This window comes from Marmota monax, unplaced genomic scaffold, assembly GCF_021218885.2.
Source record: "Marmota monax isolate L192 unplaced genomic scaffold, Marmota_monax_Labrador192_F-V1.1 WCK01_AAM20220418_F8-fsc00215, whole genome shotgun sequence".
Lineage (NCBI taxonomy): Eukaryota > Metazoa > Chordata > Mammalia > Rodentia > Sciuridae > Marmota > Marmota monax.
In genome coordinates, this window is record NW_026695214.1 from 1,788,656 (window position 1) to 1,807,924 (window position 19,269).

General features: G+C 57.3%; 1 protein-coding gene across 1 annotated transcript; it reads right to left on the reverse strand.

The window, feature by feature from the left end:
- Nucleotides 1-2,455: 2,455 nt before the first annotated feature.
- Nucleotides 2,456-17,511, reverse strand: LOC124084154 (NACHT, LRR and PYD domains-containing protein 4-like). The gene is made up of 10 exons (XM_058574716.1): nt 17,232-17,511; nt 16,128-16,133; nt 14,061-15,624; nt 12,673-12,834; nt 12,114-12,281; nt 10,375-10,542; nt 9,526-9,696; nt 6,417-6,587; nt 5,162-5,332; nt 2,456-2,827 (listed from the first exon to the last, which is right to left on the reverse strand). The coding sequence occupies exons 1-10, from the start codon at nt 17,509-17,511 to the stop codon at nt 2,743-2,745; spliced, it is 2,946 nt and encodes a 981-aa protein (XP_058430699.1). The 3' UTR covers nt 2,456-2,742.
- Nucleotides 17,512-19,269: the final 1,758 nt, after the last annotated feature.

Sequence of the window (19,269 nt, forward strand, 5' to 3'; positions counted from 1 at the left end):
GCCTCTGTCAGGCCTTTACCCTCAGGAGGAGGCTTTAGGGGCCCCAGTGTCTGCAGGGTCTCCTCCTCCTCCTTCCTCTTCCTTCCAGCATGTTCCTGGAGATGCCTGTGGAGTGGTCAAGTGGCATTCTGGGGCGCGAGTCTCAGCTCCAGGGATCCTGATGGACAGAAGACGCCCGCCTTGGTGGGCGCCTTCCACGCGGGAGCGGGGCTCTCTTTCCTTAATGGGTCAATTCTCCTTCTAGGTCCTGCGGGAAGGAACTGCCTGCTTTTCTCACCTGAGGATTCCTTATGGTTGAGTTAAAAGGAGGCACTTCCTTTTCTTCCCTTCTCCTTCCTGGGCTAAGGTGCCTTTTCTGTAGTTGCTTCTCATTCCATTTGCATTTTGACCTCTGTGCATTGTCAGGGGCTCTCTGGCCGGCCGCGGTGTGTGCCCACTCTCTTATTGTCAGGGTGGTTTTCTAGGGAGACTTGTGGGTTTGCAGCTCTGCAGTCAGATCATCTGTGACAGGTTTCCCTGTCCCTTTCCACTCCTCACACCTTTCTCTGGTGGCTCTCTGACTGCCAACTGAAAGCCATTCCTTAAAGGTGAAGTCCTGGTGCGTGTGGCTGACTCACTCTCTGTGGCCTGCGCTGTGTCTGAGCAGGTGTGGCTGGAGCTGCCCTGGCTGGTTCCCGAAGTCTCCTGTCTGCGATGGGCACTTCCCTGGGGTTCTCCTGCGGAAGCGGTCACTCTAAGTGGCCTCCACCATTTCAGGCCTGCGTTCTTCCCAGCCTCCTGGGTGGGCTGTGAGAGCTCTCTGGCAGTTGGAGAGGTGGTGGTCAGGGCTCCCTGGACACCCTCTGCCTGCCTGGTCCCGCCAGAGTCTGCACCAGGATCAGGAGTTTGCTGCCCGCCCCCCTGCTCTCTGCAGGAGCTACAGCCTCCTGGGCCACGACTGCCCAGAGTCTAGCCTTCCAGGGCTCTTGCACTGCTGTGCTGGGGACCCCTGGGGGCCTCCACCTTGCTGGGCTCCATGGGAGACTGTCCTCAAGTCCCTTTCCTGGTCCCTGCTTGTATGTCACCTCAAGCGCCCTGTGTGACGTGCTCTGCACCAAGGAGAGTTGATCCTGGCTGTCCAGCTCTGTGCACCGTGGACGTGAGAGCCCGCCTACCTGCCCACAGGTCACTAGAAGCCCAGGGGAGGGTGGGGTGGCAGCTGCTGGGCTGCACAGGTGGGAGCACTGAGTGTCCGGGGGCAGGGGACAGCTACCTTCTTCCCTCTCACCCTGGCAGACAGTTTCCTTCCTAGGGCCCATTAGGGCCTCACTTTCTGCCCAGACGATGTCAGGCGCTTGGCCCTGCATGTGCCTCTACAAGTGTCAGCTGTGGGCCTTCCATTGATGCCTTCCTCCACACTGAGCCGATTCGTCTCCTCGGTGGGAGCTGAGGGTCTCACTTCCTTCCTGTCCCCAGCAGCCTTTCTGGCAGACGCTGCCCCTCCTGGAAGCAGCAGCAGGTGTCCTCCTGAGTAGGTGTGGACTCCCACAGCCCAGGGGTTGAATTACCTGACCTGTCCTTGTAGCCGTGCCCCTCTTGACCTTTTTTGGATGGAATTTGCACTTTTGAAAGTGCTCCCTCTCTCGCTGGCCTCTGGTGACATTCCTCAGTGTCCCATTTGGGGAGCTTGAGGCCAAGAGCGGAGGAGCCGTACTGAAGCCTGATTTAAAGGTAAGTTGTGTGTCTGTTTTATTTGGTGTCCCTAGTAAATTCACGCAAGCGACCTTTAGTTTAGCCCCTGTGCTGGTCGGGTGGACTGCTCTCCACTTACATGGGACATTCTACTTTTCCAATCATCCTTTCATGATTTTCAGCCCCCTCCCCCCTTTATTGTGGAAAATATGCACAACATCCCTTGTTGTTGTTGAGACGGGGTCTTGCCAACCTGCTGGGGCTGGCCTTGAACTCTCCAGCCTCTTGCCTCACTTCCCGAGTCCCTGGGAGGACAGGTGTGCACCATTTTGAAGTGCACCATTTTGAAGTGCACATCTGTGCTCACAGGATACACTAACAGTGAAGGGGGCTTGCAGCATCGTGTCCACAGCGTGGTCTTGGTAAGGCATGAAAAGCTCAGTGCGGTCACTGATGGACGCAGCTGAGCACAGGACAGGTGTTGGAGGCTGTGCACCCATCTCACGACAGGGCTGCCTGAGGCTCAGGGACAGGGAGGGACAGGGAGGGACAGGTCGGTTTGCCTCTACTTGTAGTGTGAGGTGGAAGGACTGTGTGGAAAGGTGTTTTCAGAAAGCCTTTGTCAGGAGAGAGAAGAAAAGAGCCCCTAGACCCCAAGAAGAACTGTCAGGAAGGCGGTCAGTGTGGCCAGCGCCTTCCCAAGTCACCTGAGAGGCGGCCATGTGTAACCCGCGCTCCTGCTTCTCATTCAGCAGTCACAAATTCCATCTCAGGGTTTCCCAAGTGCTTTAAAGATAGGATAGTTTATTGGGTTTTGAAAATGTCCTTGGAGACAGACCCTCTCACTAAATCTTCTACCCTTTCAGCTCTTCTCCAAGGCCACAGAACAAATTAAAGATCGTACCCTGCAGGACACAAGGGAAGGAGCTCAGTGCCTCGGGGAGGGGACACCTCTGTGCCAGGCCCCGCTGTCCCCTGCACTTGTCCCCAGGAGGGGGCGGGAATCAGGGTGGCGGGAATCAGGGTGACGGGGATGGGCTTGCAGCCTGGTTCCCCATGGGTGCTCCGTCACTAATCCATGGAGATCTCGCAGGGAAGTGGGTTATCCTGTCTCAAGTCGAACCAGAAACCTTCCTCTGTTGAAGCCCTGCTCACTCTGCAGAACAGAAAAGAGCCCTGTGTCAGTCACACTGAAAATCTCACCTTTGTCCCTAATTTCCTCCAGGCAGAGCGCAGAGATCCTGGCGATGCTCCAAGGGACAGACGCCCCGTGATGAGAGGAGGTGGCTGGTGAGTGTTCAACACCTGGACTCCACCCTCCCAAACCCCAGTTGTCGCTTGGCCAATTTCTGTGACGTCAACTCTCCAAATGGACCACATGTGATCTCAAACTGCCAGTTAGACGCCTTTGACCAGAGTTGCTGTTGGAAGCCCCAGTACACGGACACGCGTGCACACCCACACGTACACACAGGCACACACAGACCCGGGGTTTGGGGGCGAGAAGCCAATGGATTTGGAGTTATGCTTTAAAGAGACAAAATGGTAATAATTTCTGTGGCCTGGGTGTCCCACCACATCTTGTTCCATTTTCACAGCCACCCTGAGGACACCAATCCCCACGACTGGTGAGCAAGACGCTGAACCTCGTCAGCTCTGAGCCAGTGACCAGACGCGGTGCAGGCAGGACCCGAGGCCCAGTGATTCTCTGGGCCCCACCTGCACCCTAGGACACACTGACTCGGATATGACAGGCTCGGGGCCCTTGTGTCCTGTTTCTTCTGTGGATACATGTGTCTCCTGTTTGAGATGCCTCTGTATGCCACTCCCTGGCGTGAACCTGTCCCCATGGACTGTCCCCTCAATGCGCATCTTGGCAAGACGCTCCAGGGAGTGGGAAGAGAGCAGTGCTGGCATTTAGTTCCAACGTACTTGTGTCACTGGATGTACATCCTCGATCCCACCTCATGCCATTACTGCTACTTGGCAGAGAGAAGATGGTAATTGGAGAGGACAAGAGTCTTGCCCAGGCCTCGAGCTGGACACATGGGGCCAGAACTGAGACGCAGACCCCCAAGGCTCAGGACACACAGCCAAGTCGGTCCACCCATCGACATCGGCCCCCCGCACTCGACACTCTGAATGGCTAGCCAAGGTCCAGAGGGAAAGCCACGGGCCCAGCACCCAAGGGTCCCCCCACAGTGCGAGGGTAGACTGCACACTACGCACCAGGTCCTCACAGGAGGAGCACTGCGCACTGGGGCGGGGGGTTACAGTTTTAAGTCAACGGGCTCCTTTCTAGAAGCCGGGGGCCGATAGCTGCCTGGGATTGCTGTGGTCCTGAGGGTGGAGAAGAGTGGTGTGTAAATGGTGTATCCCATTACACTGTTTCATAATGTGTTTAGGAGTAAATTATATAGTGTAATGGGAATGATGTATTTATAACTGTCAATGTCACAAGTCAATATACATTACACCTTTGTATAATTTAGGTCTATATGAACATAACTTATAAATATAATGTTTCCAAATATGAAGTTCTGTTTGTAAATACAGATCCTTCTCAGGTCACGGTGGGGTGGCATTCTGATTAGCCAGTGTGTAGGGTTCGGATGTGAGGTGTCCCCCAGAAGCTCACGGGCGACACAATGCAAGGATTAGAGGAGAAATGATTGGCTTGTGGGAGCCCCAACCCACTCAGTGAATTCACCCCCACGGGGTTAGCAGAGCGGTGACTGGAGGCCAAGGGTGGGGCTGGAGGAGGTGGCCTTCGGGGTCCTGCCTTTGGGGTAGATGTTTGTGTCTGGAGAGGGACGTCTCTGCCTCCTGGTCACCCTGACGTGCGGGGCTTCCCTCAGCCACTCTCCTCCACCATGACGCCCTGCCTCACCTCGAGCCCCGACGAAGGGAGCTGGCCTTCTAGGGACTGAGACCCCAGCAACCGTGAGCCCCAAAATGGACTTTTCCTCCTCTGCCGTTGTTCTGTCAGGTGTTCTAATCACAGCAGCGAAAAGGCTACGACCCCACGGCAGGCTGAAGACGTTGTCAGACACACACACACACACCCCCCTCACAGCCTGACCGACTGAGCCCCACAGCTCCACCTACCTCACCTACCGCCGGGCAATCACCCAGCACCCAGCTTCCTGGGTAATGGCGCACAGGACACCTCACACACTGCTGAACTCTGCACCGAGAGGGGGAACCGTGTGCACGGGTGCCTCTTTGCACCACTGTGAAGCCAAAGACTTGTAGGTCACCCCCGTCCGCATGAATGTACGTTTTATCTACAAATGTAATGTGTGCGACTTGTGTTACGGTGCCAAGTCCCTTTATGGGCTCCCACTTCCCACCTGCTGCTGGGAATGGATTTTAAACTCACCTTTGTGTTCCTGCGACACCTGGGCAGGAGCTTCACTTGCATGTGGCAGCAGTGAGCCTGTACCCAGCAGCTGCACAGGGGAGCCCACACAGACGACATGCAGCTCACCTGAGCTTCCGCAGGACTCGCCCGGGCAGTGACGTGGCCAAGCACAACAGTCGAATGGTGCTGTTGTCCAGGGGGTTGCCCCTGAGGTCCAGTTCATTCAGACTCTTACTGAAGGCGATGATGGAAGCCAGGATCTTACCGCCTTCTCTGGTCAATTGGCAGGAATCCAGGCTGCAACAGGGAAGATGTGAGGAGCGGCCCTGGGTGGTTCCAGCCAGACCGCCCAGGCTCACTTGGCAGCCCTTGGGCATCCCCCTTCCTCTGTGATGGAGTCCTTTCCCCGGCGCTTGGACAGGGACCAGGGCTGGGAACCTCACTCTGAATAGTAACCGGGCACCCTGGAAGCAAGGTTCTGCAGTTCTGGGCCTCCCCTCAGATGCCTGCTAGGTTTCTCTTCCTTTTGCACTGGTTCTCCAACCCAGGGTCGCTCTACCACTGCCCAACATCCCCCGCCCCTTCTACTTGGAGAGAACTTCTCCAGAGTTGCTGAGGCTGGCCTTGAACTTGTGATCCTCCTGCCTCAGGCTCCCTGGACACTGGGAGGACAGGGGGGACCCAACACACCAGCCTGGTACGCTTCCTGATCTCGTGGAACCCCCAAGGCGCTGCTCAGGGCTGCACTCTGTCCCCTCAGAGGGCCGTGTTGAAACCCCAGCCCCAGGTGTGACTGCACTTGGAGACAGTCTTTGTGAAGGCACTGAGGGTGCACCCCAACGGGCTCTAACTGGTTTCCCCGCTGGAACAGGAAGTCCAGGCCCACACAGGCCCAGAGGGAAGACTGAGGACAGGGAGGAGGCGGCACCTGGAGCCAAGGAGCAGCCTGGAGCCGTCCTCCCTGCAGGCCCTGAGAAGGAACCAGCCCTGGGCACCTTGAGCTGGACTTCCGGCCTCCAGGGGCCTCTAGAACCCAGCCACCTGCGCTCAGGGCATCTCCGTCTCTTGGTCTGTGCATTTTGCTAGCGCAGCCTGATGAACACATGCAGATGCTGTGTCAGAAGCTGGACTAAGCATTAAATGAGACGTGGGCTGCCTCACTGTCATCCCCAGCTGCCAGCCAGCCTGCCCGGCCAGCCCAGGGCGAGACCAGCCATTCCCAGCCAGGATCAGCCAGCAGTGAGCGCTCAGGCAGCCTCGGGCAGTGGGGTGGATGGGTGTGCAGCAGCAGCCAGGTGCGGCTGCCCCCACAGTCTCCTCCTGCCCATCAGCCTGTCCTTCTGCCACCGTGAGGATGCACCTGCCGTTTCCCAGCACCCACCTGAGTTCCTTTAAGCCGCAGTGGGGGTGCAGCACACCTCCGCTCAGGAACGCCATGCCGATATCTCCTATGTTGTTGCCCCCGACATCCAGGCTTCTCAGGTTTGGGTTGGTCTCAAGGACGAGAGCCAGGTCCTGACAGATCCTCATCGTGATCCCGCACCTCTGCAAACTGTATGGCAACAGCCAACACAGAGACCTGTTATCCAGGGCCTGGAGGAGGCCTGGAGGAGGCCCAAACGGCTCAGTATAGACTAGGCGCAGGGAGAGAAGAACCAGAACTAAGAACCGTTACAACCATGTCCTGGAAGGAGCGTGTGATGGTCCCCGTCTTGGAAGAACCAAGAAGCAGACACTAGGTATGGAGGTGACCGAAGCCTGGGGCCCTGGGACAGCTGTACTGCTCTCAGGGGGTGCACTGCAATATTCAAGAGGCATCAGGACAGAGGCCAAGTACCACAGCCAGTGCCGCGAGGACCTGCACAGTGAGATTTCATGATGAACTTCTTCCTTCACCGGGTCGAGGAAGTTCCCAACATTCATAATTTTCCAAGAGTTATAGTGAAGGGATAGGTCCCTAATGCAGACATTCTGTTTTTTTAGGCAGATTTTTACTTTTAACCAGTTCGTATAGAGAGTTGCCCGCACTGACCTTTTTCTAAGCATCTCCTTTGGGAGGCGGGGAAGGGCCCAGGGCCCTGCAGCTGCCCAGCCTAAGCTCTGTCTGCGAGCCCCACCCTCCCCCTGTCCTTTCTGATGCTAGGACAAATCAGGGTGAATTCCCTCAACAGAGGTTTGGAATCAGCACTTTGGAAACAGCACTTGTCCTTTCCCACCGTCCAGCTGTCGCTGCTATCAAGACTACCGTGTCCTCCAGTGTCCACGTGGGGCTCTCTTCTATTTGCCATCTGCAAAGACTCTGACAAAACTGCTCTTCCCTGAGGGTTTAGTGAGACTCGCTGGCACAAGCTTCTTTCTAAGCCACACAGGGCAGCGGATCTCATTGTGCGCGTGGTTTGGAAGCGTTCACGGTTTTCTCCTTGAGTTTTCTTCACGTCATGCTCTTCTAGAAGCTGACCGAGTCTGGAACAATCTGTCAGGTTCCTGGTGCTAAGGTGCCCACAACACCCCGTCAGGTCACCCCCGGCAGGTGTAGGATCTCTTCCCCTTGGTGAAGACTTGCAGTGCTCCCTGCAGCCACAGGAATCCCCGAGCACTGGACGGCGGCTCCTCTGTCCCGAGATGCGCCAGAGTGTAAGCCAGGTAAAGAGTCTCAGGACAGAAATGTACAGTGCCTCACGAATTCTTCTGCTGATTACATACTGGAGCCATAGCACTTGATACACGGGTCAGTAAGCTGTATTATTAACTGGTTTGGGACTTGACACTGAACCTTCAAGTAGTTAACCACTCAGCCACTTCCCCAGCCCTTCTTATTTAGAGACGGGGTCTCACCCAGTTGCTTAAGGCCTCGCTCACTTGCTGATCAACTCCTGATCCTCGAGCCTCAGCCTCCTGAGCCGCTTGGATGACGAGAGTGTGCCACCACGTGATCCAGCCAGTAAACTGATTAAACTTCCCTGCTCAGTTTCACCTTTGTGTACTACAACTCCAACATTTCACACAGCATGCAGGGCCGGCACCACGCTCTGCGGGAGAAGGTGGATACAAGTGGCCCTCTGCAGAGAGTAGCAACGAACTTGCACTCTTCTGGCCCTTTCGGCTGTCGGTGCCATCTGTTTCTTTACTTCTCTCCTGTTCCCCGCATCTCTGTGGTTTGGCAATTGAGACAATGTTGAGCTGGGCACACTGCCTCACGCCTGTAACCCTAGTGCTCTGGGAGACCAAGGCAGGAAGATCCCAAGTTTGAGGCCAGCCTCGGCTATTTGGCAAGACCCTCGTCAATTTAGAAAGTCCCAGTTCTAGGTCAAGAACAAGTTTGAGAAGAGGACTGGGGTGTAGTTCCGTGGCTGAGCACCCCTGGGTTCAGTCCCCGGTACCTCTTGCACAAGTGTGCCCCATCTTTGGCCACTCTTTTTCTTCCATTAGTTCTAACCCACTGTGCAAATCATCTATGAGGTGAACACTGACCCTCATCTCTAGGTGATCCATTATCTGCTGCTTCCACGGGGTCCCTGTTCCTAAGAGCTGAAAGGTGTTCTTTTGTTGAAGCAGAACACACAACGGTTTGGCCCACGAGTCTGAGGTTGGGGGACCTCTCTCTTGTCTGTGTTCCTTATCTCCTTGGAGCTTAGGTTCTTTTCAGTGGGTTGAATTTATTGACCTTGGAAGATCCATTTGGAGTATGTCAAGGTCACGGCTCATGTCCTCCATCATCTGCCCCCACAGAGGATTGTTCCATGGATTTTTCCGGGGGTCTGGCCGACACTAGTTTGGGATTCTTGTTTCTGGATCCAGTCTGAAGGACCTGGGGAGAACCTCACGTGACCTGCACTTAGACTACAACTCGGGTTTATTCCTCTTCCATTTTTAAATACTGTGCTGACATTGGAGTGGGCTTCTTTCAGAGACTGACCGGCAGCTCAACCCACCACTGCAGGAGGGAGATCGCTTCTCCTGCTCTTGTACGATGGCGTCTAACGTCCCTGCAGCCAGGACCACGAGGTTCACGCTCAGATTTCCTAAGGGATCAGGTGACACCTCCCCCCTAACTCCCTGGAGCCTGGAATTCTCAGGGAGGCACCTGATCAGGACGCGCTGACCCTCCCGCTTCCCGGGATTCTGTCAGGAAGCTCCTTGGCTGTATCAGCCTGAATCCTCACACGGATGCTGGGGTCCCCATCGCCACGTTTCCCCTGGAGGGTGGGCTCTGTTTTCCCTCCTGATGACACAGGTTCACCTTGGGCACACATGCCAGTCATCGAGGCCAATGCTCTGCCCACCACAGGGCCCTTCCTGGGTCACCATCCCTACGCCCCTGAAGGACCTGCCCCAACATGTGCATCTGTGCTTCACAGGAACATCTCCACCCGAACCTCCGCCTGACGCCTTCAGCCTCCCTGGGAAAGGCACAGACACTGTCCTTCCTGAGGAGGGTGCCTCCCCAGCCAGGGGCAGGGCCTGGTCACCAGGCCACCTCCACGGCCTACCACAGTGTCTGCAGGCTGCAGGTGGGCTGTCGCAGGGCCTCACACAGCTGTGCCACTCCCTCGTCCATCAGGGCGTTTCTGCTGAGGTCCAGATGGCTCAGGTTTGCGTTGCTCAGGAGAACCTCAGAGAGGTGTGGGCAGAAGTGCTCACAGATCTGGCAGCCGGCCATCCTGGGGGGAAGCAGGGGACAGCAGGTCACGTGAGGGCCGAGGGCCCAAGGATGGCTCACCTGCGCTCAAGGTGGTCTTTCTGTGGCCCTGTGTACGAACTCAGTGGGACCCAATCTCCCCTCTGACTGCTCCTTACCCACATGAGACAGGCAGGAGGAACCAAACCGACACAGAGCCTCATGAGAAAACCAGGGGTGAGAGGCACAGCTCAGATGCCCAGAATCTGTCAGTTCTAGTTCTGACTCTGCATCTCACCCCGTCCTGGGACAAGCCTGCTGCCCCCTGAGGCTGTTGCCCAGAGCACGGGTGACGTGCAGGGTGACGTGCATGGGTCATCTCAGGTACCACATCCTCAGCTTGTCCGGTTCTCCCGAGAATCCTAGCAGGTTCTAATGGCTTCTTACAAGGAACGCTCTGCCACGTTGGGAGAGCCAGGGGTACAGGAAAGAACAGAGCAGAGGTGGCAGCGGGGTCCCCACAGAGGCCACTTCTGCGCCCGTTCACAGAGGGGCAGCCCGCAGCCGGGAGGCCCAGTCAGTGATGGAGAGCAGCAGACCCGGGGCTGGACCTCGAGCCGTGGATCCTCAGCTGCTGCCAGGGCTGCTGCGGTCTCAGCTGGGGGACAGAGCGCAGCGACCCGGGATCCTGCATGCCCCTTGCCCACCCCAGTCCACTTACACCAGTGTCTGCAGGGTGCAGTCTGGGTGGCGCAAGGCCGCGCACAGTGTGGACACACCCTCTGCCAGCTTGTTATCACTGAGGTCCAGCAGCGTCAGCTTCCTGTTTGTCGCCAGCATCGAGGCCAAGGCTGTGCAATCCGTAGCGGAGAGGCCCGAGTCCTTAAGCCTGCAGGGAGGGGACACCACGTGCTCTGGGCTTCCCTGTCTGGACTGGCCCCTGGCGCTAGTCCTGCGAGGGCCTGTCCTTCACGGAGCCTCCTGGGGAATCCTGTCATCACTCCCCAACCCCCGTCTGCACAGCTCGGCCCAGACTCAGTCACTCTGTGCTTACCCACCCCAAGTCACTTCCCCGACCCCAGGGCAGCCCCACACAGGATCCGTGTCCTGCGAGGCCCCTCCTGCTCCCCAGCCTGTGCCCCCACCACACCAGGCAGTCTTCCTGGAGGACTCAGGATGCTGTCCCCAGCAGGACTCCTTTCCAACTAGTGCCCCACTAGGGTGGGGTTGGCGTTGCTCAGGGAGAGTACGACACTCCTCCCCAGGACAGGTGACGCCTCCTAGACAGCATCCCACGGGAGAGTTGAGCCTGAGGTGGGGTCTCTGCCTGTAGTTGTGACTCCCATCTCAGGGGCTGTCCCTGCGCGTGGGCACACACATGCGCTAAGCCCCCGGATGACAGAATGGACATATGCACAGCCTACACAGGTGCACGTCAATGCAGGTATGACCGCCAAGCCTCTGACCACAGCCCTGACATTTCTCCAGGGTGATTCTGCCGCAGCTCCTGGGTCTAAAGATGCCTGTGGCTTGAAGATATTTTCAAGAAGTGAAAACAATAGCATTTGACCCACATCATACCATACCTCCAAATTAATTCAAAATGGATCACAGACTGAAACCTCAGAGTCTAAATGATAGGGCTGGGGTTGCAGCTCAGGGGTAGAGCCTTTGCCTATTATGTGTGAGGTTCTGGGTTTGAATCTCAGCGCCACCTAAAAGTAAAAGCTCATCAACAAGGAGAACATATTAGACCAAACTTCCTAACAATGAACAAGTTCAGAAAATGATCTGAGACCTTGGGTTAGGCGATGGTCTCTCCCAGGCTACACAAAACACACAGGGGAGCACAGAAACAAGAGGTGGTCCCCGAGACCATTCAGAGCGGGGCTGTGTGCCAACCAGACGGCTCGCACATCGCGAAGCCTGCACCCAGCCTCTCCTGCCTCCGCCCTTCACCAGAGGTGAGCACCACCAGGCCTCTAACACCACAGTCTCCCATCTTGAAACCTCAGAATGAAACCCTGTGGTCCACTCCTGAGTTAGACTCTTTCCACCAATAATATTGGAAATTTGTCCAAAATGTTACCTGGGCTTGTAGGCCAATCCCATGGGATCGGAGAATGTAACCAAAGGTTTCTTGTCCATTGAGGAAAATTTCCACTTCTCAGGCCTTAGGGGGTCCTGCCCTAAATGTTCCAGTGTCCCTCTCTCTCCAAACTGAGCCACCAACACCTGAAGCACTTCTCCTGGGTTACGTTGTGCACCAGACTCTGCCACAGCTGAACTGGGGTTTTGCACAGTGCCCGTATCGATGTAAAACTAACGTCCCTATCCTGGTCTCGCTTTCTGGAGACCAGACCTCTGTACCCAAGGGGCAGGAAGTAGGACAGAGATGCCCACGTGAACGCAGCCCAGTCCTCTCTGGAACCCACCCCGAGGCTGGCGGGCAGCACTCACAGCAGCTCCTGAAGGTTGCACACTGGGTTGCTCAAGGCCCTGCAGAGGAGCAAGACCTCATCTTGGGGGAGCCGGGTGGAGGTCATGCTCAGGTGTTGCAGGTTGGGGTTACTGGTGAACACCTCAAAGAAAATCCCGGTCTCACAGGAAAAGCAAACTTTTCTCGTCCTGCAAAAGCAAAGGTGACTCTGGATGATTGTGGTCCACCCATCTCCAGCAGCACAGCGTGAACGCCTGCTGTGGTCACCTCTGCGCCATAAATGACCCACGGGCCACTCCCACGACCCCATTGCCTGGGTGGGTTTACCCCCAAAGGCCACGTTTGGAGACGGTGTGGTTGGCAGAACTAGAGGAAGCCATGGGGTCCTCCTTTCTTCTAGAGGAAGCAGAGCCCAGGGTGCCTCTGTGACCCCACAATCAGGCACAGGGCGACCACCAAGGAAGAGCTTCCCGGGCAGCAGGGGCGGTGGGCTCGAGACACCTCCCTGGGGTCCAGCCTCTACCTCAGGCTGGCAGGGAGGTCAGCAGTCTCCACGCCCCAGGCCCATCTTCAACTCACTCGAGTCTCTGCACGGGGCACGTGGACTGTCGCAGCTGACAACACAGGATCAGCAGCGTCCACTTGCCGAGGACGCTGTCCACCACCCGGAGTTTCTGGAGGTGCTCATTGGCGGTGAGCACAGAGCAGATCTGGCGCCACCAGAGGAGAGTACGGCTCGACCTGTAACAGGAGAGACGAGAGGTTCTCCACAGAGGTCAGCTCAAGGCAGTCACAGCCTCTGAGCACAGTGTCAGCTGCTTGGACCCCCAAGACGGGGAGAACGAGGTCAGCTCTCCTCTTGCGTCACTTCTCGGCCAGGACCCTTGGCCACACTGCAGCCTTTCAGGCCTGTACTGCCCAAGGGCCAGGGCTCCTGACACCAGAGGGCAGGGCCAGGGATGCCTCTGAGCATCCTCCAGCTCAGGACAGCCCCACAGCAAGGCCATAGCCCACCCAGGCCACCAAGGTCCTGGGGCTGGAGACCCTCCCTTGTTACCAGTGGAGGCTGTCTAGAGGAAAGAGGAGGCAGGAGGCCAGAGCCAGCCTCCAGCCAGATCTCCTGGCCTCCAGCTTGGCCCTTGCCCCATCCTGACCCTGCCATCTTGGTGGGCTGACGTGAACTGTCTGTCCCGTTTCCTCCCTGCAGCACCACAGCAGGAGGATCCACCTGGTGGCTGACGGAGTCAACCAGGAGTTTCAGAACACAACAGCACTAGTCTCAGCTGGGAGGACAGGGATCTGGAGCCTGGTCCCAGGGAGTGACCCAAGGGTGAAGCCTGCCGAGGGCCTGGAAGGGAAGGGAAGGGAACGCATCCCAGGGAGCCTGGTCTCCTCCCTGAGTTCAGTCCTTATTGCTGCTGTGGTGAGGAGTCCCGTGCAGCTAGGAAAGGCCAGGCTCGGGGACGAGGCCACGGGCTCCCCACGAGAGCTGCCGTGCACTGAATGAGCACACGTGCCCCATCCACGAGCACCCCGGAAAGACTAGGGAGAAGGGACCCAGGGGCTGGGGCTCAGCGGTGGAGCACTGTCCTGTACCTGGGGGGCTCAGGGCTGGATGCTCAGCACCAAGTCAAAATGAGATTAAGAAAGCTCTGTGAACATCTACAAGTAAAGATATTTTCATTAAATAGCTCCAGTTGTAGTTGGACATAAAAATAAATATCTTTTAATGTATGCACTTAGGAGGTGCTAGGTGAGCACTCTACCGCTGAGCCATAACACCAGACCCAAGTAAAAATATTTTTAATTAAAAAAATACAGTAAAATATAAGATGAGTCAAGACTACTGGACAGAAAAGGCAGGCAGTGACCCCAATCCACGTGAAACGCCCCGTCACCAACACCCTGTGAGGACACACACACAGATTCTGAAAAAGGGTGGAAAGAAAGTGACGGCAGGGACTCACATGGGGTCTGGTCCCCTCTCTTCCGGAAAGATTTCTGGGACTGAGACAGTGAGCTCCCTCAAGCTGGAGCAGTATTTTAGGCAGTAGGCAGCAACCGCCAAGTCTGGCCTCTCCCGAAGGGGGAAGTGGGCCTCGCGGAGGCTGCTCATCAGGCGGCTGGCAAAGGCGTCACTCTGCACCTCGAACAGGGCATAGAAGAGCAGCAGGAACTCCACCTGGTCCTCAGGATCCTCGATCTCCGCCAGGATCCTCAGACATCCCAGGAGCTGGGGCGCCAACTCCCGGGACCTCTGCATCCCAAGAAGGGCATCCAGCCTCTGCTGCTCACTTTCATGGAGGAGGCCAAACAGGAAGCAGCCCAGGAACACCCAGCTTGCTCTGTCTTTCCTGAAGTACGTGAGCAGCAGTGCCTCTATGGGCATCACGGCCCGGCTGGGGTGGTCGCGGGGGCTGTCCAGCACGTAGTACATGGCGGCACAGAACTCCTGCATGCACATGTGGATGAAGGAGTAGGAGCTCCCCGACTCGCTGTACTTCCGGAGGAGCCTGAGGTCCAGCAAGGTGGGGGTGTCAGTGTCCGCTATCCCGTTCCTCCTGAGCTCCTCTTCGCCAAACACCCACGTGTCGGTCCACATGCCCTCCGCGGCCAGGGAACACAGCGCCTTCAGCAGGCCTTGGCCCTGCTGGCTGGGACGAGTAGCACCCTTGGGTGTGAACGCTTGAAACATGAAAGAGAGGAACACAGAGGTGGACCTGCAGCAGGTGGCTGCCAGGTCCCTCCCGCGCTCCATCTCCTGTTTCAGAGAGGTGCACACCATCCAGCAGAGGAGGGGGATGTGGCACATGGTGAAGAGATGCTCATTGTTTCGCACCGAGCTGAAGGCTGCCAGGGCTCGGCCCCTGTCTTCAAACGAGCAGCAGAAGTACTGCTTCACGTGGCTGTCCTGGAAGCATTTGAGCTCTTGCATGTTTGGGTGGTCCAGCTTGCTCTCCAGAGCTTCTGGGCGCATGGGCATGGCAGCGAGGAGCAGAGCCGACTCTGGGAGAATCCTCCTCCTCAGCAGGCTGCTCAGGACCGTCTTCACTGAACGCTCCTCCCTCCAGTCACGGCACAGCTCCGACTCGGGCTCTGTCAGGGTGCACTGCAGCTCCTCTAAGCTGTCGATGATGAACAGGATCCTCTCTGGTTGGGCCACCATGTCCGCCAAGGGGACAGAGTCATCGGGCCTTTCTCTGGACATGAGCCTGGCCAGGCTGGTCACCCTCAGCTGCTTCAATTCTCGGCAGCATAAGTAGAAAATGAAAGAGAATTTGTCCCGATAGAGAGTACCGTCTGACCAGGCCAGCATCACCTTCATCAGGAACCTCGTTTTCCCCATTCTTTGTAATGCGCGGAGGACGACCGTGCGAGGCCTCCTGGGTACCCTTGGAGTGAAATACTCTTCCAGACTTTCATGCTCTTCACAGGTCAATGACTGGTCAAAGCAGCCAGGGATCTCAGTGAAGGCGCCCCTGGACCACATGCTGATGAGCTTCTTCTGTATGTGAGCTCGATAGGCATTTGCTGGTCAGCAGGGGCAAGAGAAGAACACAGCACGTCAGAGTTCAACCCCCGCACAACCTGAAGGCTTCAACCCGAATCTCTCCTATGGGAAACAGTGTCCTCAGGGCCTGCAGGCTGTGGCCACAGCCTAAAGCACCAACCAGACAGCCCCCAGGGTCAAAGGCCTGCCAGGCCAGCTCCACACACACGCACGCGCACACACACACACACACACACACACACCTGTTCATCTCTGCCAGGAGAGCACAGAACTGCAAAGCCCTGCTGGCTTCCAACTGAAGAGAGTGGAATGCACGTCAAACCAGGGAGGGGCCTCCCCATGTGGAAGCAGGAGCTCTGTGTGGGGACAGGACTCTGCCTCTGGGCTGTGGTGCTGCCCAACAAGGGTTAGCACGGGAGGAAGGCTTGGCCTGGCCGCTGTGTCTAAGAGACTGGCACAGCCTGCGTCTCCCTGGAGGGAGCCTGTGCTCTAGATGTGACAGGGCCCTAGGATTCACCCCAACTCCATCCTGGTGAGGCTTCTCGTCCTTGGCAGAGCAGAAGGTAGAAGTATCCAATCAAAAGCCAAACAACTAAAGGGCTGAGCCTTCTAGAATCCCTTCAGGCTGAGCTGAGGCTGGGTCGGCTCTGCACTTGCCACAGGCTCTGGTGACATGGGAAGGTTGGGGTGCTGAGTGACATCAGAGGGGACCCTGCCACTAGGTGGTAGACAGGTGAGGTTGAAAGGGCACAGGGGGCCGCAGGAACGCGGGAAGTGCACAAATGAATGCCAAGGAATTTAGCAGGGATGGCTGGGCTGGGTCTCAGGTTAGGAAGAGAGAGCTCCAAAGGACTCCACAGAGGAAGGCAGCCAAGACCAAGGTCACTCCCTGAAGGACCAAGGTCAGGGAAGGACAGAGCCTTATCCTGAGGGTACAATGCGGGTCCTGGGGGAGGCGGGGAGACCACCAGTGGCGGAAAGCACTAGTAAACAGGCAGAGCCCGAAAGCTGGAGGTGAGGAAGGCGGCTGGCCAAGAGGCCAGGACCTCGGGGACACCCGTGCAGGACCAGCGTGAAGAGCCCCATCCGGGCACCTTGCAGCGACTCTAGAAAGACCCCACCGGCCCCAGTACCACCTCCTGCCTAGGACACCGGGCAGCGCAAACAGGCAGAGACTCCAGACGGATCAGGCGCAGGACCGGGCGCAGCACCACCGTGAGCGTCGGGGGCCGCGTAGCCCAGGGGCCACAGCTCCCTGCCTGCTGAAATGATGCACCCCCAGGGCATCCACTGAAGTCCGCTGGGCACCCGCATCTCAGGGCCCTTCCAAAGCGCCCCACCACACCCGACAGGTAACCTCGGATCCAGGTGCCAGCTACAGCAGCTGTCAGCTGCTGCAGTCTGCGCCCAGTCACTGCCCTCTGCCCAGTCCCCTCTGCCCGGGGGAGCTGGCCCAGGACGGTTCCCAGCTGTGGGTGGGGTTCCAGTGACCACGCCCACCTGCCCTCTCCACCCCTGAGGTGGGGATGAGGCTGCCCCCCAAGCCTGGGCAGCTCTCCCCAACACGGCTCCCCTGGAGACCCTGCGCCCCAGCCCCCTGCGCTCTCCCAAGGAGCCCCCAACTCACCTGCGCTCTCCCTCGAGGCCTTGTCACAGAGGTCCTTCCTGTGGATCTTGGGGAAGATACAGAGGGCCAGGGCCCACGCCGGCTGCTCCCCATAGCGCTGGGTCATCAAGCTGGCCAGGTCCTGGCGCCTGGCCTTCTTCACCTGCGCCCAGGGAATGGGCTGGAGGCCGCGTTGCACAGTCTCCTGCTTGAGCAGCTGCTTAAACTGCACGAACTCGTTCTTCTTGAGTTCATCCAAGTACCACATGAGGCGGAAGTCAGGAATGAAGGACGCTGCCATCTCGTCCAGGCCCGAGAGGAAGATGCTCAGAGACGGGGACCAGGAAGGACCAGGAATCAGACAGCCTGAGGGAAACGTCAGGGTGGCCCCGAGTTACTCAGAAGGAAAGGGCCTGGCACAGCCTCGTGCTGGTCCTGGGTGAGGGCTGGGGACCCCCCAACTGCCTCCTGTCCTCTCCTCACTGACGTGGGCTTGAAAGCAGTGGTGACTCGGACACCAACCTGCGCTGGCCTTGCTGTCCACACGCCTTGCCTGCGACCCAGCTCAGGGGGTGCCAGGAGGGAGCCCCACAGAGCCCCAGGGTTAGCATTAGAGAAGCTTCCCCGGGCGGGCAGACAGCCTTCTGGGACAACCAGCTGCCACACAAAGACGGTGGCAGTTGCAGCAGGCACGGGCTTGCCCTCCCAGGCTGTGGGTGATGACCGGAGGATCTCCATGGGGGAGGATGCGTGGGATAGTCCAGCAGACGCCAGCACAGCATCCCACTTCACCTGCACCTTGGACACAGAAGCCGGCACAGACGCCCCCAAAGGACGGTAATGGTCTCCTCAGTGACTGATGGAGGAGCTATGCCTCACACACCGCCGCTGCCTTCTGTCAAGAGCTCCAGGGAGAAGAGCAGTGCTCAGCAGAGGAGGCTGTACAGCTGGAGGCCCGGGGAGAGATAAGCCTGGAGGGACCCCGGACCCCACCCAGAAACCACAAGTCTGTGAGAAGGGGCAGGAGACCAGAACAGACGCTGGGGAGGAGCTAGGCGGTGGGACGTTAGCGGCTGGAGAGTCGCTGGACGTCACTCCTCACCAGGAGGCTGAGCACTGAACTCTGAAGGAACAGCCTGGTCACCCACAAACGTGGCTCAACTCACAGCACTGGTCATGCCCACCGCTCGGGACGATGCCAGGCCACAGGCCCTCTCCTGTGGTGGCCTGGGAAACGTACAGCCACCCGAGGAGACCTCTGGACCAGCCTCCCGGACTGTGAGAATAAACTCTGGCTGAGAGAGTCCCGCAGCCCAGGGAGCCTGTCACTGTGCCCGATCCCAGGGGTACGGAGCCCTTTGCAGTCAGCACCCAAGTCTGTGTTAGTGATCCCCCAGGGTCGGTGAGCCCTTGGGACATCTGTGTCTTAGTAATGGGAGATGTTAACCCGGGGGACAGTGGGGCATAGGACCCACAGGGACCACCCTGGTGGTAACTGGAGGGCACCTGGGGTGGGGGATCCACAGACTATAGGCTCCTACTCTCTGGGTCTACAATATTTCCAAAACGGAGTCTAGAAACCTAGGGAGAAACCATCGTTATTGATACAAGTGTGTGGGTGGTAGACGCAGGTTTCAAGTAGCACGTCTTCCCAGGGACATCTGCAGAATCCTACACACAACGGAGCCCTCTTCAAGCACACACACCTCATTTGCAGCAACTGACAATTCCCCGAGTCATAAAGCATTCCTAACACGACAAGAAAGGCTGAAAACAGACCATCTTATTCATCGAAAACGCAACAAAATCAGGTGCCGATAATTCAATGATACCGTGAATAAGAATAGAATTTCATTCAGGTGTGACCATTAGGCAGCATTTTCCCAAAATAGTAGACTAGGTGATTTAGAAAAATGAATAAATAGATCTTAATAGCATTAAAGGTTAGAAAACGAGGGGGAAATGCTAAGCCATACACAGAATGAGAACACTATTACACAAAGGTGTCCTTCAGGGGCTCTGAAGTCAGGGCTTCTTAGAAACCTGCTTTGAGTGAGGC